Source organism: Suillus bovinus (genome assembly GCF_016758785.1).
Source record: "Suillus bovinus strain UH-Sbo-P2 chromosome Unknown EDB93scaffold_139, whole genome shotgun sequence".
Classification (NCBI taxonomy): Eukaryota; Fungi; Basidiomycota; class Agaricomycetes; order Boletales; family Suillaceae; genus Suillus; species Suillus bovinus.
In genome coordinates, this window is record NW_024542195.1 from 41,402 (window position 1) to 64,536 (window position 23,135).

The 23,135-nt window shown below is 45.7% G+C and overlaps 5 protein-coding genes across 5 annotated transcripts; 2 read left to right on the top strand and 3 right to left on the bottom strand.

The window, feature by feature from the left end:
• Positions 1-1,026: 1,026 nt before the first annotated feature.
• EDB93DRAFT_182203 (peptidase S28) lies at positions 1,027-3,698 on the bottom strand. Its single transcript, XM_041455607.1, has 11 exons — positions 3,637-3,698; positions 3,173-3,555; positions 3,074-3,118; positions 2,726-3,020; positions 2,617-2,673; positions 2,305-2,489; positions 1,911-2,093; positions 1,837-1,858; positions 1,700-1,786; positions 1,565-1,652; positions 1,027-1,515 (listed from the first exon to the last, which is right to left on the bottom strand). The coding sequence occupies exons 2-11, from the start codon at positions 3,417-3,419 to the stop codon at positions 1,183-1,185; spliced, it is 1,542 nt and encodes a 513-aa protein (XP_041301216.1). The 5' UTR covers positions 3,420-3,555; positions 3,637-3,698; the 3' UTR covers positions 1,027-1,182.
• A 1,414-nt stretch (positions 3,699-5,112) lies between these two features.
• EDB93DRAFT_1185676 (uncharacterized protein) lies at positions 5,113-6,243 on the top strand. The gene is made up of 5 exons (XM_041450796.1): positions 5,113-5,385; positions 5,437-5,445; positions 5,497-5,679; positions 5,730-5,826; positions 5,877-6,243. Exons 1-5 carry the CDS (start codon positions 5,278-5,280, stop codon positions 6,038-6,040), a joined length of 561 nt encoding a protein of 186 aa, XP_041301217.1. The 5' UTR covers positions 5,113-5,277; the 3' UTR covers positions 6,041-6,243.
• Positions 6,244-7,019: 776 nt separating this feature from the next.
• EDB93DRAFT_1185680 (peptidase S28) lies at positions 7,020-9,819 on the bottom strand. The gene is made up of 10 exons (XM_041450797.1): positions 9,100-9,819; positions 8,999-9,043; positions 8,652-8,946; positions 8,542-8,598; positions 8,303-8,487; positions 7,894-8,076; positions 7,821-7,842; positions 7,684-7,770; positions 7,548-7,635; positions 7,020-7,498 (listed from the first exon to the last, which is right to left on the bottom strand). The coding sequence occupies exons 1-10, from the start codon at positions 9,362-9,364 to the stop codon at positions 7,166-7,168; spliced, it is 1,560 nt and encodes a 519-aa protein (XP_041301218.1). The 5' UTR covers positions 9,365-9,819; the 3' UTR covers positions 7,020-7,165.
• A 716-nt stretch (positions 9,820-10,535) lies between these two features.
• Positions 10,536-12,791, top strand: EDB93DRAFT_1243623 (serine carboxypeptidase S28-domain-containing protein; the record flags this gene model as incomplete). Its single annotated transcript, XM_041452168.1, has 8 exons — positions 10,536-10,782; positions 11,016-11,232; positions 11,283-11,339; positions 11,456-11,640; positions 11,875-12,057; positions 12,184-12,268; positions 12,316-12,403; positions 12,456-12,791. The coding sequence occupies 8 exons, from the start codon at positions 10,536-10,538 to the stop codon at positions 12,789-12,791; spliced, it is 1,398 nt and encodes a 465-aa protein (XP_041301219.1).
• A 9,386-nt stretch (positions 12,792-22,177) lies between these two features.
• EDB93DRAFT_1042389 (uncharacterized protein) lies at positions 22,178-22,540 on the bottom strand (the record flags this gene model as incomplete). The annotated part of the gene is given in 2 exon segments (XM_041444576.1): positions 22,178-22,376; positions 22,389-22,540. Coding segments are annotated over 2 exon segments (351 nt in total), but the record flags the coding sequence as incomplete, so codon positions are not given.
• Between the last annotated feature and the right edge of the window lie 595 nt (positions 22,541-23,135).

Here is a 23,135-nt window from a genome sequence, read left to right on the forward strand (position 1 = left end):
TGTGGCATTCTCCTTTGCGAGATGCATTCAAGCAATTTTGGGGTACTATTATTCTACCTAGTAGCGCGACCTGATATCACAGAATGTAACCGTTGTGGGAGCAACTTTGGTGCTATTACGAAGAGCGTTTGACTCATGTCGCCTTAAAGCTTGCAGCCACATCCGGTTAGTACGGTACGTGCTTGAAAACCATGAGACTCTAGTATACACACACTCCGAAGATCATTCCAATTTCTGTCCTTTTTGAGAAAGGCACTCTACGTAGGACAATTCATTCTAATTTAAAGATCCCCGGTGTCTTGGTCTTTCGGTTGCAATCCTAAGTGCACGAATGCCCCATACCTCCCATCACCCAGCCGGTCCGGGCCGCCTGCCGCTTCAGACGTGCCACCCCATGGGATGGAATGGATTTGTATGTACTGCTGGTGAAATAGGACTGTCATATACACGAGCTAAACGCGTACCGCTCCGAAGACGCAGCTGGGAGGGTAATATGAACTTATCTGCTCAGAACGCCGTGGCATCAAAAGGGCACCGCTTCAGAAGACCCCAAAGCTTTGCCTGTTATCCGAGACTAGATACTTTTCATGTCTAGACTGATGTGCTCAATAGTCCAGATCTGTACTTGCAACGTTCACGGATGTCGGAATATGTCGGGTACAGGTTTTATAGTCCGAGTCGGAGAGGCCTAAGCGGTTACAGTGGGCCAGTGGCCCGGTCTCGGGTAAGCTGACATCGATTACATATCCAAGTCAAGAACATAACACGCAGCCTGGGATAACAGAGATCGCGAGGACGCACCAGGTTAGAGAAATAGAGGATGGATCTGTAACGAGCAGAGTCGAAGGTGAGCCGCCCAAGCTGTACCATGAAAATTACCTTTCCCAGGCGCCGCCTTCTAACATAATACCTGTAGTAGAAAGTTGAGATGGCCCTAACTTGCGTCTTCTCCAGTTCGAGAGCCTCCGTGGCACTCGATAGCCAAATTGGAAAGAGTAATCACAAGACTGACCTATAGCTATCCACGTCTACGGACGGACTCTGGGAGCACTGGCCGCATACATGACTGAATGTGGCGGGTGCGAATTCCTGGTGTGGCTCGGAACACACCAGAATTCAGTCTGAAACATAAAACAGCATAAGTTATTATTAACCGTTCTGGTCGTCTATCTATACGAGTTATTAAGCATTAGGCTTCCACTCAGCAAGCCAATCGTGCATGTACATCAATGCAGCTTCCTGCACAGTTGCAATGGTCGGGTCTACAATAGCATTCCCCCTGATCATATCCGAGCAATGGAATCCATCGCCCTCATAGATGGGCATGCTGGGATCCTTAGGCTTATTCAACCCATCAGCAGAGACGGTCGCTTCACGCCAAGGGTCGCGCAGACCATTGGCGAAGAAGAGCCGTGGAACATTCACGTTCCAACCGGCATACATCACGTCGGTCTGTGCAGTGGTCGGCTGAGGCGGAGAGGAGAACGCCTGAGGAAACATGTTCACGCATTCGCGCTGGAGATTATGTTGAAGAATGCTCATATTTCAAGTCCAATAGACGTACCTCGTCGTAGATGGGTTGGTGGATGCGGCTCACAATCGCGGGTTGGCCTTCAGGAGGGCCAACCTGGTACCATCCGACTTGGTTGCATCTGGAATGATTGTCAGAGTGAATATTTGAGTTGATGAGAATACATACACCATCCAGAACCACGACCTGTTTGGATTATTCACGGTGACATCACTCCAGTAGGACTGGCTCGTGTTATATGTCCCGATACAGGTTCTAGCTTCGCAGTCAGCCAATCCGGACATCTAGGTCCCAAGGGTACGTACTCGGCGTCCTCGGATCCACAGACTTCGCTATCAAGTTGAGTCACGGCAATCAAAAATAGAGTGGAACTGCCTACCAGAGTTGTAGTATGTGGTATTCCAGAAGTTTCCCCAAGAGTAGATGGCGTTTTCGAGCCCCCATCCTTCAGGCCCTGCACTGATACCGTTTTTGACCTCGAGTGCGTCACAGAACTGAAAAAACATCGCTCCTGGGCCGGAATCGGGCTGTAGAGATTGCCAATCGAACAGGTTGTATTGAACTGTTGGCTCAAGCAGAGTCAGTTGAGTCAAGAAGGCAGGGGAACGATTCAAGAGAAATAATATCGCAGAAGGGAAATCTATGAGAACATGACGGGAAGGACGAACCCATGATCCAATCAGGGCACGTTGATGAAGGGACGATAAATTGCGATGAGTGTTGTCCGTTCTACGTAACTACATAAAACTGAATAAAGGACAAGGACGACTCACGTGCACTGGCGAAATCATCTACGTGTACAACATCTGCGAGTCCAAATGTTTCCTTGAGCGTCTGGATTCCAGCGGTGTCGTTAGCCGTAAACATCCTATCCAAGTATGCAATCACGGCTTGTACATCAGATGAACAATTCTGTGGCATGTAGTCGCGAATAGGTGTGAAATAACCATAAAAGTCGCTGTTTGGGTTAGGAAACAAGAATCCAAGGCCGAGTTACAACGAACGGACAGGTCATGCAAAAACATTTAGTTGGTCATAACGAGAAGCAATCAGATTAATTGGAGATGCGCAGTGATGTAACATACGTGATGGCTTCTACGACGGCAGAAGATGCGTATCCAGCCCAGAAAATTCCCGGTTTGCTTTACGTTAATCATTATGCTGAAACATCAAAATTTTGTTTTAGATTCTCACTCAACCATCGTCCAACTCGTGAGGGCCCCCGAGTAGCTTCCCCCAATCAATATCCATGGCGCCTGACCTGGTTTCACAGCATCACCTCCAGGCATGGGAAGGTCAGCTGTGGTGGCGAAATATACGAGATCATCGATAGCCTGCTGGATCGTGAGGAGAGCTAGGGATTCTGATGTGAGGTTGTCGTATGGATTGGAATAACCAAAGAAACGGTGTTCTATGAGGATGGCTGCACCGTTTTGTTGTTGGGCGATGAGACCATTGATGGTGTCGTTGGTAGTGTAGCTTTCGTATCCTGAAATCAAGTACTTTAGAGATAGATAACAAATTGGTGATTGTAAAACCAACCATCTGCGTCCACTTCTCCAGGCGTCATCAATATAATGGGACCACCTTAAATGCACACATCAATATCACTTGAAGCACACCTCGATCCTTACCACACACCAGGCTCATAAAATTCCCAGTTCATCCAGTATCGCTGCTTGAAGGTTCCGAGGTCTGGATTATCGTGGTCGATAAGTTGTTCGAAGTGATAAACGGTCGTAATGTTGGGGAGTGCTGTGCCGTTTGGTGAAATGACAGAACGTTCAGGCACTGAGACCTTGGGGATAGACTGCATGCCACGAAGCATGGCATTAGGAATAGCTGCCCGGGCGAGGTCTGAAAGGATGAGCAATGCAACCCACAACATGTCGAGCTTTGACAGCCAGGGTGGGGTTAGACGATATGATCATGGTTGGCAAAACATTTTATAGCCTTGCCAGCAGGATGCGTAAGTGGGTAGCGTAATACTTGCAATTTGACAATTTTCTCGATTCGCAAGAAGCCTGAAGAAGATATATTAGCTGCAGGTTGCTCGACGGCCTTACGGTGCTCCTAGTAAAATAGGCTTGACGAAAGATGCTCACCGCTCATGTGCCGCAAGGGGCAGCTTGAATTAAGTCTTCTGATCTTCCAGGTACATGAGTCGGTGGTAGTAAGACAAAGATTCCACGCCATACGATGACCAGCATGAGTACTGAGGAAAGCCCCTTTGCAGAAGACGGATTGTGCCCCAGTCAAACTTGCTCTTGATCTATGTACTGCACCGCTAGGGAAAAGCCCAGGAAGAGTACTATTAGCGTAACTAGTGTACCTGACACTGGCCTTCAGAGGTTTTTTGTACCGTACTACTGAGAGTAACGGTAGCGAGAATCTACTGAGACTGTGATCTTGTACACATAGCCGTGTGATAGGTGTTCATTAAAATTTACAATGAGCATGCTTAGCAAGGTAGCAGGTCCTAGGATTAAGGTTTCGACTTTCGACAACGAGCGTTCCGATATTCAACTTCTTTCTCCGCTACTCAGATGTCTCCGACACTCCGCTAGTCAACGCTCGTTTCAACACAACAGCGAATGAGAAGATCTCTCATACATACAAGATAAATGAGACGCGCATCCGAGTGCGAAGCTCGTCGGAGTTGCTTCGAACGCATTAATCGACGTCTGACTTACATCATGATCATCTTCAACATATCACAGGCCACTAATAGTAGTACTGTGGAGTCGGTGCGCTCGCTGAACCAGGTTGTTCAAACTTTGGACGTAACTACAGCGCTGTTAACAAAGGACAACTGGATTGCTAGTGGCAGCTGGCTGCCCGGGTGGTTGGCATCTTACATCATACCACTGGCCGCAGTGGCCGGTCGACCACCGGTAGGTTGTCCATTCCTGCTGCCGGTCCACCTGTACTATCGTGTGGTGTAATCGCCACGTCCAACCTATCCGGGTATAGCACGAGCATTTTTCTGCGATTTGCGTCATTACTGGCCCTTACAAGTCTCAGGCACGCCCTTCAATACCCTATGTCGTCCAGAGGCGCTTGTTATTCGCTTCTGTTAGTTGCCATTTTCCTAGCGCTGACACTCTCCTAGCAAGCACGTCGTGTGGATTCAACGTTCCACTGATTGACGTAATATCAACATCCTGCAAGTTGGATGTTCTCTGAGGACCCTCTACCACGTGTCTATGAATTTGATGTACTTCAGGGTTATCAAAAATCTGTGGTTTGCGAAAGTTGTGAATGATATGCATGGTTCTAAATCGGATCGATGATGTACTACTAGCGGTACATTCTGTGGTGCAGATCGCCGCCCCCACCCGGTGATATTTGGTCATGTACGCTACCATCCTTCCTAGCTTGGCTAGCACCAGCATGGCGTGCTTACTTACATCGTTTACAGCAAACTATATAAGATCGCTTCCAGTTTTACCGAAGAGGAACCTCGACTTCAGGACTGCTCTCACGAATGGAGAATACCAATCAGCAAGTGATCTGACTGCTCTCGGAGCATTAATTGATCAAGTTTTGTAGGCCGCCCGAGTCCTCTCACCTACTGGGTCAAATGGGAAACAATACTAATCAGTAAGTAACCTGACTGCTTCTTGGACCATTGATTGATCAAGTTTTGTAGGCCACATGAGCCGCTACCAAAATATTGGGAGGTTCCTGATTTTGATAAACATCCTATAGCGTCCACATTATTTCGTATACTCTGTTTAATCTCGATGGCAAGACCATCTCTCAAACAACACTGGATGTCTAAGATCAGCGATGATGAATGGGAGAAACATAGGAAGATTTCTGTTGATAGGCTGAACAATACTAACATAGTGGTAAGAAATATCGATATGAACCAAACTATGTACTAATTTATGACATTGCAGGCGGGCTTGGCATGTAGCACCTCTCGGGATCAAAGAAAAAAAGCTAATGCTGAATTGCAGGTCCTCACTACTTCGGCAATTTTTGTTTCAACGCAACCGCCTCTGACATCATTTCTTCCATACACCATACGCGGTTGCTATGTTTTAGCCCTAGGATCTTTCGCGCATGCCCTCGGTGGCCTGCTTTCCGGTTTAGCCGTGGTCAACATATATGGATCTTGTGATCGAATATGGGCCAAAAGAGTTTGTAGTGGACCTGACTGTACTTTTCATGCGTATTCACACAATTGCAGGTCCTGACGTCCACACGCTTTCGCCTGTGTTGTACACTTCTGTTTATGGGTTGGCCAACTGTATCCCTCACACTTTCTATCATGTTTTTGATGCTATGTGAGTGGTCCTTATGATGGTGCCGAGATCGATCTAACAGCATCTCATAGCTCTTATGATCGCGTGTTACGCTTCTGGAGTATGGTGGCTTCAATTCTTGGCGACAGTAGAGATATTATCATGGGCGTGGTTGCCCCCTCTCTTCGCTTGGTGCGCACTCGAAGAGACTCTGCCACCAAAGTTGCGGACACTCAGACGGCCGACTGGCCCCTGAAGTATACGTACCTTTGAGGAACTGCGATGGATTCTGACTCGATCAGGTCGTGTTTGAGCATATGTATATGTACGGCTAACGTGTCAACGATCTTAGATCGTCCCCAGATATGATGCATGTATATTATCAGAGATTGGTGTCGGACCAAACTGTCCGGATATGTTCTGTTGTATAGGGATTTCTTTCGAGAGCTCGAATGAGTCACCAGACTCTGCTTCATACCGAAGCTCAGTGAATACTTCTTGACAGCAGGCAGCACTGCAGGACTTAATGTGGCACACGGTCATTTCCGTGGTTCATGAACGTTCATGCCTAGCATGTTGAATTCCTTGACAAAGGGCTTCACAGCGCCTATCAGATTGACGTGATCATGATGCATTGAAGTTTGAGAACAGGACCCGTATTATATACTCGGACTAGTCGATGACAGGCCATCACTATATAGGGCCTACGCGAATCGCGAAAGTCCAGTGGTCTCCAAACTTTTTGCTTTATATGCCTAGCGTCTAGCTATATGAGTCGACTTTGCACTGACACGCGGACGGATTAGAATTGAGTTCCATTACGTCTAATACGATATCACCAATGTCACAACTTCACCTGAATTGAATTCGGAATCGAGCAGGGGCATTAAACACAGCTGTTCTCTCACCAGTTCACAATCTATATTCACTCTACAACGGACTGACCGCACATCTCCACGTGTCCCGCCACGACCTTCAATGCCCAACACAACTTCAAGTTCACTCGGATCCAGGTGTCTGCTATCCTCGTATATTGCAGAGGCAGTTGTGGTCGGAAATGATATGCATCCGATGTAGGAATTTGTTGCTTGAGGATAATCATGAATGAATCCGAATAATTGACACGCACCTGAGGTAATCGGTGCCGGGTCATTGAGGGAACGGAGTGCGGAGTGTCTTTGCTTTTGAATCACATACAGTGCGGTAGCTGCAGCCTGGGCCCTTGGAGGCTTTGATGAATGAAATCCACTGTGCATTAACATCGATACTTCTCCCCATACAAAAGGAATCTGTCTTCCATTTATTTGATTTGCCTACGAGACACTGCTTCTCCTCAAACGCAGGTTACTGTAATATAAGCAAGCCCCGACGATTCAATCTATTATGAGGTGGACAGCGCCCACTCAGCGAGCCACTCCTTCATGTACTTCAATGCTGCTTCCTGCACGGCTGCGACAGTCGGATTTATATTATTATCTGTGAACATATCCGTGGTATGGATTCCATCGACCTCATAGATCGGCATGCTGGGATTGTTTGGCTTATTCAGCCCATCAGCAGAGACAGATGCTTCGCGCCAAGGGTCACGCAGGCCATTTACGAAGAAGAGACGCGGGACGCTCACGTCCCAACCAGCGTACTTCGCGTTCATCTCTTCCGTGGCAGGCTCAGGCGGATATGTGAACGCTTGAGGAAACATGTTCACGCATTGGCGCTGAAAATGATGTTGAAGAGCGCTCATGTTTCAAATTCAATAGACGTACACCTTGGTAAATGGGTTGGATAATGTGGCTCACAATTGCGGGCTGGCCTTCAGGAGGGCCAACCCTGTACCATCCGAGTTGATTGCACCTGGAATAATTGTCAAAATGGATATTCAAGCTAATGAGAAATACATACATCATCCACAACCACACCCGGTCTGGATTATCCACGGTGACATCACTCCAGTAGGACTGGCTCGTGTTATACGTCCCAAGACAGGTTCTAGCTTGACAGTCAGCCAATCCGGACGACTAGGTCTCAATGATACGTACTCGGCATCATCTGAGCCACAGACTTCATTATCAAGTTTAGCCACGTCAATCAGAAATAAAGGGAACCGCCTACTATAGTTGTAGTATGTGGTATTCCAGAAGTTTCCCCAAGATTGGATGGCGTTTTCGAGACCCCATCCTTCAGGTCCTGCACTGATACCGTTTTTGACCTCGAGTGCATCACAGAACTGGAAAAACATCGCTCCTGGGCCACTAGAAGGCTGCATAGGTTCCCAATCGAACAGGTTGGATTGAACTTTTGGCTCAAGCAGAGTCAATCGAGTCAAGAAGGCAGGAGAACAATATAAGAAAAAGAATATTGGAAAAGGAAAATTCGAGGTAAGCATATGGAAAAGGAAGAACTGCGCGCGCTGATGAAGGCGATATCAACTACGGATGTTGCGTGGATCAGAAGCCCTTCGGAACATTGTGTCCGCTCTATGCAACGATTTAAGACCGAACGAAGGATAAGGGTGACTCACTTGCGCTGGCGAAATCATCTACATGTACAACATTTCCCAGGCCGAATGCCTCTTTGAGGATCTGGATTCCAGCTATGTCGTTAGCCATGTACATACCATCAAGGTAGGCAATCACTGCCTCTACATCAGAGGAACAGTTCTGCGGCATGTACTCGTAAACAGGGGTGAAATACCCATAATAGTCGCTATTTTTGTCAAATTAATGGGGCACAAGCAATTATTTCAATGAAGTGACATACGTGATTGCTTCTACCATCGCAGAGGATGCATACCCGGCCCAGAAAAGTCCCGGTTTGCTTTACATGAATCATTAACTGAAACTAACATCTACTCACGGTAAGTTACTCACTTGACCATCGTCCAACTCGTGAGGGCCCCCTCGTAGGTTCCTCCGACCAATATCCACGGCGCCTGACCTGGTTTCACAGCATCACCCCCAGGCATCGGAAGGTCAGCGGTTTTCGCGAAATACTCAATATCATCGATGGCCTGCTGGATGGTGAGGAGCGCGAGAGATTGTGACGTGAGGTCGTCGTATGGATTGGAATAGCCAAAGAAACGGTGTTCGATGATGATGGCTGCACCATTCTGTTTTTGAGCGATGAGACCATTGATGGTACTATTGGTGATGAAGATCTCGGCGCCTAAAAATCAAGTGCTTTCTAGGAAGCCGCAAATCAACGATGGTAAACTCACCTTCCGCGTTACCTTCTCCGGGCATCATCAATATGATGGGGCCACCTTCAATGCATCGATTTAATGTTATTTGAAGCTGTATTTCAATCCTCACGACATACCGGGCTCGTAGAACTCCCAGTTCATCCAGTATCGCTGCTGGAATGTCCCGAGGTCTGGATTATTGTGGTCGATGAGCTGATCAAAGTAATAGACGGTAGAAGTGGGTGGGAGCACTGTGCCATTCGGCGAAGTGATGGAACGATGCAGCCGCGGCACTGGGGGCTTTGGGAAAGAAGGCATACCACGAAGCATGGCGTTGGGGATAGCTGCTAGGGCGGGACCTACAAGCAGGAGCGACGCAAGGGCCCACATCATGTTGAACATTGACTCGGATGACACTCAACGACATGATGATGGCCGAGGAAAGACCTTTTATAGCCACAGCGAGGTGCCTTCGCAAGCAAGACACATGAACATTATGTAACTGCAATTTGGATCTAGCTGGCATAAAATGCACCATCAGAGCACGTGTACATTTGCTCGGCGTGCATGTGGCGGGGAGTCGCATGACCACTGAGATTTGCATAATTGTAGGTTCTGGTTGATGACCTGGAAATCAATACTCGTAACTCCAGTAGTCACTTACTACATGCTCGATACTGATAGGTTAGTGGGGAATTACAAGTTCACTAACACCTCGCTAGCGGCGCTCACCACTTGTGAATCGGTGAATTGCTCAAGCGGGATCACGCGTGATTTGAATGGGCACGAGGAAAATGCCGCGGCTGCGGCATCTGCCGTGACGTTCCAAATTTACGCTAAGCAGCAAATTAACTCGCAACACCTGCTTGTTGCTTGCCACATACTCTGGACTCTACATCGCTGCCTTGAAGGACTTTACATGATCAATATAAAGTCACTTGGTTATCGTTGTCTTCAACCGTGTTACTGAATACTAATCTATAATGTGCTCCAACTTCCGAGTCCCAGATTTCAGACTTGTGCACTCTGGTTTTGCGTTTTCGCACATCATCGAAGTCCTACTTGTCCCTCGTCTGTCAGTCCGTAATCCCATTGGCACTTCAGCGCTCATTTCCAGACCTTTTTTTTAAAAAAAATAATCTGTAGCATTCCCAGTTCAAGCTTATAATGCCCGGCTTGGGTCACAAGAATTGCGTATTTACGGAGCGACGACCTGCAAGTCAACTGAAGTCAGCAAACAGCGAAACTTATGAAGGCATCGGAAACAAATTGGCGAAATGAACATCTAGTACTATGCTGGCATAAGCAGTTTCTATGTATCCGCTGTCAGATGATTCCCAGGGCGCGCTGGCATTCTCCATTCATTCAAGCGGTGAACTTTTCAAAGATTTCTCGCCAAGCTATCCACAGGTAAGATCCATGCAGTTTCTGTAATTTGCCAATTTATGACGGATCGTTGACCTAGTTTTAATTAAGTCACTGATCGGCCTGGTTACGCTGCACATCCTGGCAGGCATATAAATGCCCCTTCTCTGACAAGATCACGTCGTGTAATCCAACACTTGCGATCAAGATGTGGACACTTATGTTGCTGCTACTTGTAGGCATCGCCAGAGCAGCCATTCCCAACGCTAGGCTTCGTGGGATGCCTTCTCTCCACAAACTTCCAGTGCCGGAACGTTATTTCACTTCGTCGAATGATGCAACACTCCCAAATATTTCGACCGTCTATTACTTCGACGAGCTCATCGACCACAACAATCCTGGCCTGGGAACATTCAAGCAGCGATACTGGATGGACGTGGAGTTTTATGAGTCTGGTATGTCGCGAGGATCGAGGTGCGCTTCATGTGATGTTGACGTGTGCATTAAAGGCGGTCCCATTATATTGATGACGCCTGGAGAAGTGAACGGAGACGGTTGGTTTTCCTATAACCGATTTGTTGTCTTTCTCTCAAAGTACTCGATTTCAGACTACGCAGGCTACTACTACCAATGACACCATTAATGGTCTCATCGCCCAACAACAAAACGGTGCCGCCGTCCTGTATAGAACACCGTTTCTTTGGTTATTCCAATCCATACGACAACCTCACGTCACAATCTCTAGCTCTCCTCACCGTCCAGCAAGCTATCGACGATCTCGTGTATTTCGCCACCACCGCTGACCTTCCAATGCCTGGGGGTGATGCCGTGAAACCAAGTCAGGCACCATGGATATTGGTCGGAGGAAGCTACTCAGGAGCCCTTGCCAGTTATACGATGGTCAAGTGAGTGCCGCAAACGGATCCCACTTGTCAGTGTAATAATCGACTCAAAGCAAACCGGGAATTTTCTGGGCTGGATATATATCTTCTGGTACTGTGCAAACGATCACGTATGTCACTTTATTGCAATCATCGCTCACTTTCATTGACGTGATGAATTGCCTTTCTCTTCCTTTACGATCACCTCTGACATATTGATTTCCGGCTTCTTCTCGACCAAAATTAGTGACTATTATGATTATTTCACACCTATTCGCGAGTACATGCCACAGAACTGTTCTTCCGATGTACAGAAAGTGATCGCCTACCTGGATGGAATGTACGCGGCTAACGACATAGCTGGAATCAAGACGCTCCAGGAGGCATTTGGCCTCGGCAGCCTTGAGCACGTTGACGATTTCGCCAGCGCACGTGAGTCGTCCTTGTGTTTCATTCAGTTTCAAATACTTGCATAGAACGGACACCTATACATCATCTGATTCGCGCCAACGACGCCTTTCATTTTGTTTTGCATTAGTTTAACATTCTTATTCATGTCGCGTCACCCGTTTGGTTACGAATTTATATATGGGTCCTTGGACGATGTTCTTTTTCCCAACTTGGCATATTGTCTTTTGTCCTAACTGACACTCCTCGGAACAATAGTTCAAGACAACTTTTGGGATTGGCAAGGTCTGTCACCTGATTCCGGCCCAAACACAATGTTCTATCAGTTCTGCGATGCACTCGAGGTCAAGGACGGTATCAATGCCGGACCTGACGGGTGGGGACTTGATAATGCTGTCAACTCTTGGGGAAAATTTTGGAATACTACATATTACGAGTATAGTACGATCGTCCGTTCGGTTTTTGATTCACATGGCTAATCTGGATGATGAAGTTTGTCAGGTTCAAGATATTGAGTACGTGTTCTTTTGAGATGTGATATTGTTCGTACTGACGGTGAAGCCAGAGATTGTTTGGAGACGTATAATCCGACTGACATCTACTGGACTAATATTACCGTGGATAATGCCTTCAGATCATGGTCTTGGATGGTGTATGCATTCTCATCTGCATTAATATCTAATCTGACAATCCTACTAGGTGCAACCAAATCGGTTTCTACCAGGTTGGGCCTCCTGAAGGCCAACCCGCGATCGTCAGCAGAATCCTTCAACCCATTTACGACGAGGTACGTATATAATTAGGTTTGTGACATGAGCCTTCTTCAACATAATCATCAGCGTCAATGTGTCTACATGTTCCCTGAAGTATTCGCTTATCCGCCTCAACCTGCCACAGCAGAGACGAACGCAATGTACGCTGGCTGGAATGTGGATGTCCCACGTCTGTTCTTCGCCAACGGCCTGCGCGACCCTTGGCGCGGGGGAACTGTCTCTGCTGATGGGCTGAATAAGCCCAACACTACCCGCATGCCGATCTATATGAGCGATGGATTCCATACCTCGGATATGGTGGCGGATAATGGTATTGTAGACCCGACTATTAGGGTCGTGCAGGAAGCAGCATTAAGGTACATGAAGGAGTGGCTTGCTGAGTGGACACCAGGGCATTCATGAGTCCGTGATATAGCCATCAGACCTATAAACCAATTTTGTTTTTGCTACATATGTTAACTTCTCGCCTTTTGGAAGCAAGGTCATGCACATGTTTGATGGGAAGATAATCTGTCGATCAACTGATATGAACACCATATGATCTGCCGTGCGTCCGTGTTTTCTTCTTTTGCATCACATTTAGTCCTTTGGGGTCATAGACCCTATGTTGGATATGTCTCGTCATATGCTTTCCTTCGTATTGTTGTGTTTTTGTAATGCTGATATGTTCTTATGTTTCTGACACGTACTCCTCGCATCGCCTGGTGGGGCGGTGCAAGTAAGCACAAAAGGAAAACTGCAACGGGAAGGTTAGTAGTAAGGATTTGAGTGTTGTTTTGTTTATTATTTTCCTAAAGCGGCGAGTACAGCTTACTTAATCACGAGAGTACATACAAACAGAGTTGGTAACGCTTCAGTCCGCTGCTCTATTAGCACGAGACTGAAGGTGAGACATTCGTTAATACTTTACATTCATTTCTAACTCTACTAGTATACATTCCTTTGTTTTAGGTTAGTTAGTCCACTGCTCTATTAGCATGAGACTGAAGTATACATTCCTTTCTTTTAGTTCCTTTTTTCCGTGTGTCACCACAATGAACAAAAGGTTATGAGCCCTGACTGAAGCTCAGTCAACAAATAGCCTAGTAGTGACTCTATCCTACTTCTCGCACAATGTCCAACAACCCATCAATCCCGCAAACCCATGGTTCACACCCAAATCCCTCTGCCTCATCAGCATCCAGCTCAAAGAAAATTATTCAAGCCTTGAATCGGCTCTATGATATGCCATCACTGGAGAACGATGGGTCAAATTTTCAGAACTGGAAATTTCGAGCAAGGAAAGTACTTACAGTACAAAGACTCTGGGATCTAGTCACTGGAGTGGAGGTGAAGCCACCTGCCACAGACCCAGATGCACTAAATGAGTGGCTAGAGAAAAACATGAGGAAGCACATGCACAGATCACATTGACGCTGAAAGACGAACCTGTTAAATGGAGTTCTACACACAATATTAGCATCTGATGCATGGACCAAATTGTGCGAGAGGTACAAAGGGAAAGGCAAGCAAAGCATAGTCCTATCTAATAGGCGAATTGTTTCGCAGAATACTTTTGGACAATTCTCCTATGGAACCACAGCTCAATTCGATGCGACAGAAGGCCCAAGTGCTGAACTCACTTGGACAGGCCCTAGAAGACTCCCTAGTAGCCATAGCAATGGTCATATCACTCCCTACTTCCTACTCGACCCTCTGAACGATTTTAATGTCGACAAGCAACAAAATCACGATCGAAGGCACTATAAGCCAGATCTTAGTCGAGGAGAAATCAGTGTCGAGGTTAGGATTCCCAGACGGCTCTTGTAGCCAAAACTTTCGGACAGGTCGAAAGAGAATTTGAATACTGACAAGAAGAAGAAACCTGGCAACTGCAACTATTGCATGAAGCCAGGTCATTGGGAGAGAGATTGTCAAAAGAAAAAGGCCGATAAGTCCAAATCTGTGGACAAGGACAGTAGCGATGGGGACAAAGACAAGTCTAAGGACAAGTCCGAGCTATCAGCAAAAGTAGCGCATGTAGTCGAAGATGACACACCATCACTACAACTGTTTGTCACACACGAACCAAAACATGAGTCCCATCCTGCAGAGTGGATAGTGGACTCTGGTGCATCAGCAAGTATGTCATGTCGACAAGACTGGTTTAGGTCATTTCATGCGCTAGTTCCCACGCAGCGTGTCATAATTGGAGATGGGCGGTCTATTGAGGCCACAGGCATTGGGAGCATAGAGTTGGAAGTTGAAGTAGGTGGTGCGCAAACAAAATGAACCATGTTGCAAGACACATACTATGTCCCTGATCTTGATGGAAATCTGTTATCAATCCTGTGCTTAGCAAGCAAGGGATATGAAGCAACGTTCAGAGAGCACACCTGCACAATAACTCGCAATGACTCAATAGCAGCACTAGCAAAGTGGCAACAGTCCCTATACATATTGAAGGGACACACTTGCATTAGCGAAAGTGCTTACATTATCAAAGGCCTAAGCCCACTACTGAATGCAGAAGAACCAATCATGGCTCTCGTGGCATGCACATACTCATTGAAGGCAACGTTCGAGACCTGGCATAGATGTCTTGCCCATATCACACCCGAATCTGTGAAGAAACTATTCGAAAAAGACATGGTCAGAGGGATGGAAGTCTTGGGATCAATCACTCATGAAAAGCAAGTTTGCAAGCCCTGCCTCGAAGGCAAGCAGGCACGCAAGCCCATTCCAGATGAATCCACAATCAAAAATCCCCGGGTCTTACACAGGACATATTCTGATGTCTGTGGACCCATGGAGACCACTTCACAAACAGGACACCAATACTTCATCACATTCATTGATGCCTGCTCGCATTTCATCATGGTCAAACTTCTCAAAATGAAGGATGAAGCACTTGGACTCATGAAAGTATACTTCCAGCGAGCAGAGGCCAAAATGGGCGAACGTGTAAACTATTTTCGCAGCAATGGAGGCGGGGAATATGGTTCCGGTGACTTCCTAAAGTACCTTGAGTCAAAAGGCATTCATCATGAAAAAACGAATGCTTACACTCCACAAGAGAATGGAGTTGCTGAACGAATGAATCGGACCCTCGTCAAATCAGCACAAGCCATGTTAAACGATGCCGGACTTCCGAAGAAGTACTGGGGTGATGCCATACTCTACATAGCCCACATACTCAACAGAGTGCCAACTCATGCCTTAAAGAAGAACATAACACCACACAAGGCTTTTACTGGCAACAAACCGTCAGTAGCGCGCTTGAGAATCTTTGGCTGCAAGGCACACATGCACATACCTGATGAGCGCTGTCAAAAGCTTGACACAAAATCCTTTGAGTGCATCCATTTGGGGTATGCCGAACACCGTAAAGCCTACGTCTGTTTGCAGAGGTCCAGTGGGCGAGTAATAGAGTCAAGGGACGTCATGTTTGTTGAAGGGGTTGATGAAGGGTCGAGCCGAGTGAAGATTGATGTTGACAACACTGAAATTTGTTAAGTTAATATGCAATGAGACCAAACAAAACCACAAGACTCACTGGAAAACCCAGATCCAAGCAAAATGGAACAAGTACACATCAAGGATGAAAACTCGGATCTGTTACAAGAACATCTAGACGCTTGGGCCTCTACCATTTTTCTCCTTATCCTCCTCATCTCCACCCTTGCATCACACCCTTACCCCAACCTTGCTCTTGTTATCCTCGTCATCCTTGCATTCCCCTTTGCCCTCTACCTGTCACTCCAGCAGAGCCAGTACATTTGGCTGGACCCTTTCTCTAATGAAGCATACCCATGCTCCGTTTCACCCGTTGACTGATCCTGTGGACAGTCCCCTTTACCCTTACTGTCCGGATGGTAACCTATGACACAATGCACACCACATCCCCTTTGCCCTGTTTTCTTTCTTGATCTATGACTCGGTGCGCAGTCGCACATTTACACTTATACTTAGTTCCGCAGTTGCACGATTGTGCCCCTGCTTGTTTCACTTCCTGTTTCTGTTCTTTGACTCATTTCTTATCCGCATGTTCTGGTTCGCCTATGACTCACCTCGAACGTGCCTTCCTTTTCTAGTATCACCCTTTGATCAGTTCCCCTTCTGGTAGTACGAGTTATCATCCACTAATACGATTCCTCTCCTCTATATAAACTCGCTACCACGTATCTAGTTCCTTAACTTGAATCTACTTGGTTCTTGACCTCCTACTCCTAACAAGAGTGATCCTTTCTGCCTAGCCAGCAGTCTATATTCTATCTTATTATCTGCTCATTGTGGATAAGTCTTTAGTCTCAATCTTTACTCATCGACTTTGTCGACGAGCAAAGCCCCTGTTAACTAGTTGGACTTCTGTCCTTCTATTAATGCAGATCTTACAATTAACCTTCGGGTGTCGTAAGCCTTGGCAGATACACTTATCGTCGAGCCCCGCTTGACATAAGCTACCCGATTTGGACATAGGTGTTAAACCTTACTTGCCGAAGCTTCGCCAAGTAAGACTCCTAATCTTGGGCTAGCCCATGGACGTCCTCGACCGTTGACGACACACACTCTGTTTGAGCGTCGTCAATAGATACTATCCAAGTCCGTAACTGTTATGACTGGGATAGTTCTTCTGTCAATGGTCAAAGATAGACCAGTCTTGTTGACAGCTTGTTCTGAACTCCTAGTACAAGGAGGGTTCAGGACCAAGGGTTCTCACTATACGAGCACGGCGGCTTCTATCTAGGTTCAGTGGCGAGTGGTTTTAGCACTTCTGCCTATCAGGGGTTCAGGCTAAGACAGTGAGTGACTTGTCTTAGAATCAGATATCAGACTATAAAGGTGGAGACCTTATAGAACAGGATTCAAGGGAAAACCCAGTAGATTAAGTTAAGGAATACTACTGTTGTACATGGGGTTGATATAGGTAACAAGGAGCAGTGCAGCCATGTCAAGAAAGGTAACAAAGATAGGGAAATAGTACAACCTATCAAGATAGCAAAGATAGGTGAAACAATCATGCTGCGCATGATAGTAGTCAAGATACAATCAAGAAGAAAAGAAGTGCAGGACAGCCCTGCTTTAAAAGAGAATAGCCGAGTCTAGATGAGTCTAGAGTCGGCGCTATGGTTACAGAAAAGGAAAAATAAGTAGGGCTCAAATGTTATTGTAACAGTAACAGGATCCCGAACAAATAGAACAGGAAGTCCCTGTATCTATAAGTCAACATGAAGTTAGTTCTCGAACCTCAGCAACACACCTCCACAAGATGCCGCACACAGCCAGAAGGCCCTCTGGCACCATACCCACGTCCAATTCCCCCACACAAAATCAGACGTTCAACCCTGCATATGAAAGACACCAGTTCCTGACGACGATCCCCAATATTTCGTCAACACATATGAAAGATCAACACTGAAGACTCACCAGGAAGCTACCATCAAAGAGAAGATACTTGCAGATGAGTGTGAGGGTGAGAAGGGACTTGCGGTTGAAGAACATGCTTACCATGCGGAGATGGCTGAAGATCCAAAAATGTTTGAAGAAGCCATGAACTGGGCAGATGCGGACCTATGGCAAGCGGTGTCTTAATAACCGAGGGTCTTATACAAAGTCGTGTAAATGTAATGACACCACAATTACACTTTGGATAAGACTGCTTGCCAGTCCTTGATTAACACGGTCTACGACTTTTCCTATTTCGTGGTAGATAACGTGTGAGTTCTTGGGAGGCTCACTAAACTAATCTTTTTATAAAGATCAACCTAGCTGGAGCTTTACTTTTCTTTATTGAAACTCAAATCTCTTGTCTAGGAATAAGCTTCTAGACACGTAATTCGGTTTCTGGAATGTATTTGCCTAGGAAATCTCCTTCTAGGCTCTTGACTTGGATACTGGAACTAGTGAGACATGGTCTCAAATATACGAAATATGACCAAGATCGCTTGGTCTATGGGCACTGGAACTATGAGACAATGGTCTCAAATATACGATATATGTTCAAGATTGCTTGGTCTATGGGACAACTAGTGAGACGTGGTCTCAACAATATGATAGATGACTAAGATCACTTAGTCAAAGGGCACAGAGCAATGAGACAAAGGGGTCTCAAAGACAATATATGTGACCAAGAACACTTGGTCTATAGCACTAAATAAGTTTCTAAGGTAAGAAACTTATAATCTCAAGGGAATTCTTTTCCCTGCACTTGTCTCACTTCAAAGGGACTAACTTTGCAAGTGAAATATCTGATAGGCAGATTGCTACAAATGGGAGATCATATTTTTTTTGGGGGAGAATGGGCTCTCCTTATATACATTTTGTGTGGGAAAGTAACCTAGGTTCACAAACAATAAAAAATAAGGAGGACCAATTAAAATATTGGGTCAAACCCAATAAAAGAATAAAATACAAGTGAAAGATGGAGCTATGACATCATTGTGGAGCAGAACATTCTGGAATGTGGAGTAATGACATCATTGTGGAGCAGAATATTCTAGAAGGAAATGACATCATGGATGATGTCATTGTGGAGTAGAATAATCTAGAGCTTGATGATATAATATCTTTCAACAGAATACCTGCAGGAGTATCTGTGGAGTCTTATGACATCATAATGACATCATACCCTATGGGTACAATTTTATGAAGTGTCAGGTGAGTCAAAGCATCCTAATGAAAAAGTAAAGTAAAGAAACACTAGAGAAAAGTAGGTAGCAAAAATAAGACAGTTGGCAGGAATTGAAACACAGTCAAAAAAATAATGCAGTTGGCAGGAATTGAAACACAGTCAAAATAATACAGTTGGCAGGAATTGAAACATGGTCTTTTTGGATAGGTTTTTTTATAGGCTTTGTACTTTTCTCTATGGTTTTCTCTAGCCAAAGTGAATAAGCCAAAGGCAAGGCTATACCTTAACCTTCATTTCCCTTCTCACATCAACTAGGTCTAAATGTGATTCCCATCTCACATTAGACTTTTTCTGTCAAAACATATTCAGATCATGAAACTTGGGAAAAACTGGAAATATGGACCATGGTTTGAAACCAAGGTATGGGTTGACTAGTCTGAGGACTAAGCTAACAGACTTTATCTTTTGAGGGTCACCTAGTATTCATGTCCATGCATGATTCCCACATCATGCAGGACAGCGGTCATGATGGAAGAGCTGAGAGTCTTCGAGAAGATAGGCCTATACGAGGAAGTTGAGAGACTGAAGGGACGGAAAGTTATTGATTCCAAGTGGGTATACAAGGTCAAATGAGGACCTACCGGAGAAATAGAAAAATATAAGGCCTGGTTGGTCGCTAAAGGTTTTACCCAGGTCGAAGGGATCAACTATACTGAAACATTTGCACTGGTCATGAAGTTTTCAACCATCCGGATCCTCCTAGCATTGGTGGCAAAGCTCGACCTTGAAATCCATCAAATGGATGTAAAGTCAGCATTCCTCAATGGCAAGCTAGATGAGGAAATATACTTAGAGATGCCTCCAGGATCATGTTACTTGAAGGACAGAGTCTGGAAGCTCAAGCGCGCACTATATGGTCTTAAGCAAGCGCATAAGGCATGGTACAATCAATTACGCACCGTTTTTGAAGCGCTTGGATACACACGCTGTGAATCTGAACACAGTGTCTTCTTCAAGGTTAAGGATGGGAAGTTCATCATAGTTGTGGTTTATGTCAACGACAAAATGATCTTTTCTAATGATCTAAAGGTCATAAATCAGTTAAAGAAGGAGCTACAAGACGAGTATGACCTGACTGACCTTGGAGAAGCATGTTGGATACTAGGAATGGAGATCATCAGAGACTGGAAGGAGAGAACAATCCAACTCTTGCAAGAGAGATATGTCAAAACAATACTCAAACATTTTGGAATGCAGGACGCGAGGCCAGTCGCGACCCCTATGGACCCCAATGTTAAATTGATCAAGGCAGAGAGTGCCGAACTCGAGGCAAGGACATACCAGAGTGCATTGGGAGCCTTGATGTAGGCTATGCTAGTGACATGTCCAGACATCGCATATCCAGTGGGCACACTGAGCAAACACTCAGCAAAGCCAACACCAGAGCACTGAAATGCGCTAATGCACGTCTACTGTTATCTGTGTAAAACGGCAACTAATAGACTCACCTTCGAGGGCCAAGAGAATGTGTTTCCTACAGGATACATTGATGCCAACTGGGCTGCGGACACAAACGATCAAAAATTGATCACTGGATATGTGTTCGTTATGGTGGGTGGCACAGTGAGTTGGTCATTGAAGAAGCAAGACTCCATGGCTCTTTCGAGAACAGAGGCAGAGTATATGGCAGCAGCATCAGCGACGAGAGAAGTGATATGGGTACAAACCTTTTTGAACGAGCTCAACATCTTCCCAACCCAGAGTATCCGCATCCTTGTCGACAACCAATCCGCTATCTCCCTCACCAAAAATGCCGTATTCCACAGTCGAATGAAACATATTGCGCTTCGCTATCACTTCATCCACGAAAGAGTCGAAACTGGAGACATTGAGTTGCAGTATCTTCCCATGAATGTGCAGGTTGCGGACATCTTGATGAAGTCGTTAAGTCGAGAGAAGCATGAGAGATTCACTAGAGGAATGGGAGTATGGAGTTGCTGATAACTTGCCGAGTGGGCGTATTGTTTTGTTTATTATTTTCCTAAAGCGGCAAGTACAGCTTACTTAATCATGAGAGTACATACAGACAGAGTTGGTAACACTTCAGTCTGCTGCTCTATTAGCACGAGACTGAAGGCGAGACATTCATTAATACTTTACATTCATTTCTAACTCTACTAGTATACATTCCTTTGTTTTAGGTTAGTTAGTCCGCTGCTCTATTAGCACGAGACTGAAGTATACATTCCTTTCTTTTAGTTCCTTTTTTCCGTGTGTCGCTACAATGAACAAAATTGAGTGAGATGGGCTTGCGGTGATATGGTTCAGTCGAGGAGCGTCTGTGATTATGCAATTGCACTTGGATGTCTATGTCAAATAAATTCTCCCACCCCATCTTGGTGTATGAATATATCATTATGGGCTATAGCCCTAAAACTGGAATACATTTATCAGCTCGACTATCCATTCTAATGATACATCCCTGCAGGCTAGTGAATCATGTATCTCGGACCATGTGCTCCCATGGTTCTCCGTCCGAGAGCGTCTGAGAGCCGGCACATGTCACTCTAATGGAGGATACCCAGACTGCACTGCAAGTATCGAGCATCTTTGAGAATCTGAGATCTAAGATTGATTACAGATGACTACATATGAAGGTACAGGATAGACGTTAATCAATACCATCAACTTCTTCGCGTGGAAGTCCATCAATAGAAGGTCCGTCATCCTCCTGGTCTTCTGCATCATCATCCAAACCGGCATTCACCAGGGCTCCCACATTAGACCACATCTCTGAAAAACTGGCAGACAAGGCGCGACAGACAGCAGCCTGGCACTTTGCATATGCCATCAAACCCTCTGCATATTCTGACCAGTCCACCACACAAAGGATTCATCATTCATCCCAGCATTTGGCTTCCCATGCGAAGAATGCTAACACGCGGCACATTTCTACTAGCAGGAGTTGTATTTCTTCTAACCATCTGGTATGATGAGCCTGTGTCTTACACCATTTGACGCAGAGCGCTAGATGGATCATGAAATGAGTACAACTCTGAACAAAAACATTGCTGTGTAAGAACTTACAGTCTTGCAGCCCCTCGCTGTGATGCAAAGAGATCCCATGCATGAGCCAAATCCACGACATAATTGCCATGCCCTGAGTCTGTCCCCCTAGGTCACCAATTGGTCTAAGGTCGGACTTTTTCAGTACCTGCAACTTGTGATCCCACCCAACACAATTGAGGTGTCCTGAAAGGCAGACCAGTGCGCTACGAGCACATGAATATTTATCATGGCTGAGGACCAGCCGCTTCTCCATGGCTTGGACAGTCCTCTGTGTGCGAGTGTTGGCACCTTGGCCATGAAGGTGTCGGCTTTCAAATCACAACTCCTGATGGCGAATGCAGATATGGGAATGACACTCATCCAGAGCATCACTGGCCTGAGCAGAACGTAAAGACCACTCCATTTCAAGAAGCTTTGGATCACATGGTGTGAGGTCACAGAAGTTGGAAGGAAGTAAGAGCTGAAAATCTTCAGGTCTGGCAGAGTTGGGTTTTGGCTCTGGACAGCTGCTCTCTTCTTCATTGCTGGTTCAAGTACTATTGAGGGGATGGATGAGGCCAATACCAGTAGCACACAATTGAGACACGGAGGGCATGTACAAAAGTTGGATCTCAGTCCATGCATCAATCTGATGTCTTAATAACCGAGGGTCTTATATAAAGTCGTGTAAATGTAATGACACTACAATTACACTTTGGATAAGACTTCTTGCCAGTCCTCGATTAACACAGTCTATGACTTTTCCTATTTTGTGGTAGATAATGTGTGAGTTCTTGGGAGGCTTGCTAACTAATCTTTATTAAGATTAACCTAGCTGGAGCTTTACTTTTCTTTATTGAAACTCAAATCTCTTGTCTAGGAATAAGCTTTTAGACACGTAATTCAGTTTCTGAGACATATTTGCCTAGGAAATCTCCTTCTAGGCTCTGGACTTGGATACTGGAACTAGTGAGACATGGTCTCAAATATACAAAATATGACCAAGATCGCTTGGTCTATGGGCACTGGAACTATGAGACAATGGTCTCAAATATACGATATATGTTCAAGATTGCTTGGTCTATGGG

Excerpts from the sequence above, each read along its gene's own strand:
- EDB93DRAFT_1185676 (XM_041450796.1), top strand. The coding sequence starts at position 5,278 with ATGGCAAGACCATCTCTCAAACAACACTGGATGTCTAAGATCAGCGAT. Across the intron at positions 5,680-5,729 it reads ATCGAATATGGGCCAAAAGA|GTCCTGACGTCCACACGCTT; the intron begins GTTTGTAGTGGA and ends ACACAATTGCAG. Across the intron at positions 5,827-5,876 it reads TATCATGTTTTTGATGCTAT|CTCTTATGATCGCGTGTTAC; the intron begins GTGAGTGGTCCT and ends AGCATCTCATAG.
- EDB93DRAFT_182203 (XM_041455607.1), bottom strand. The coding sequence starts at position 3,419 with ATGTTGTGGGTTGCATTGCTCATCCTTTCAGACCTCGCCCGGGCAGCT. Across the intron at positions 3,119-3,172 it reads CTGGGAATTTTATGAGCCTG|GTGGTCCCATTATATTGATG; the intron begins GTGTGTGGTAAG and ends TGTGCATTTAAG. Across the intron at positions 2,490-2,616 it reads GCCGTCGTAGAAGCCATCAC|CGACTTTTATGGTTATTTCA; the intron begins GTATGTTACATC and ends TAACCCAAACAG.
- EDB93DRAFT_1185680 (XM_041450797.1), bottom strand. The coding sequence starts at position 9,364 with ATGTTCAACATGATGTGGGCCCTTGCGTCGCTCCTGCTTGTAGGTCCC. Across the intron at positions 7,843-7,893 it reads TACCACATACTACAACTATA|TCTGTGGCTCAGATGATGCC; the intron begins GTAGGCGGTTCC and ends TTGATAATGAAG. Across the intron at positions 7,499-7,547 it reads TCCAACCCATTTACCAAGGT|CGCCAATGCGTGAACATGTT; the intron begins GTACGTCTATTG and ends CATCATTTTCAG.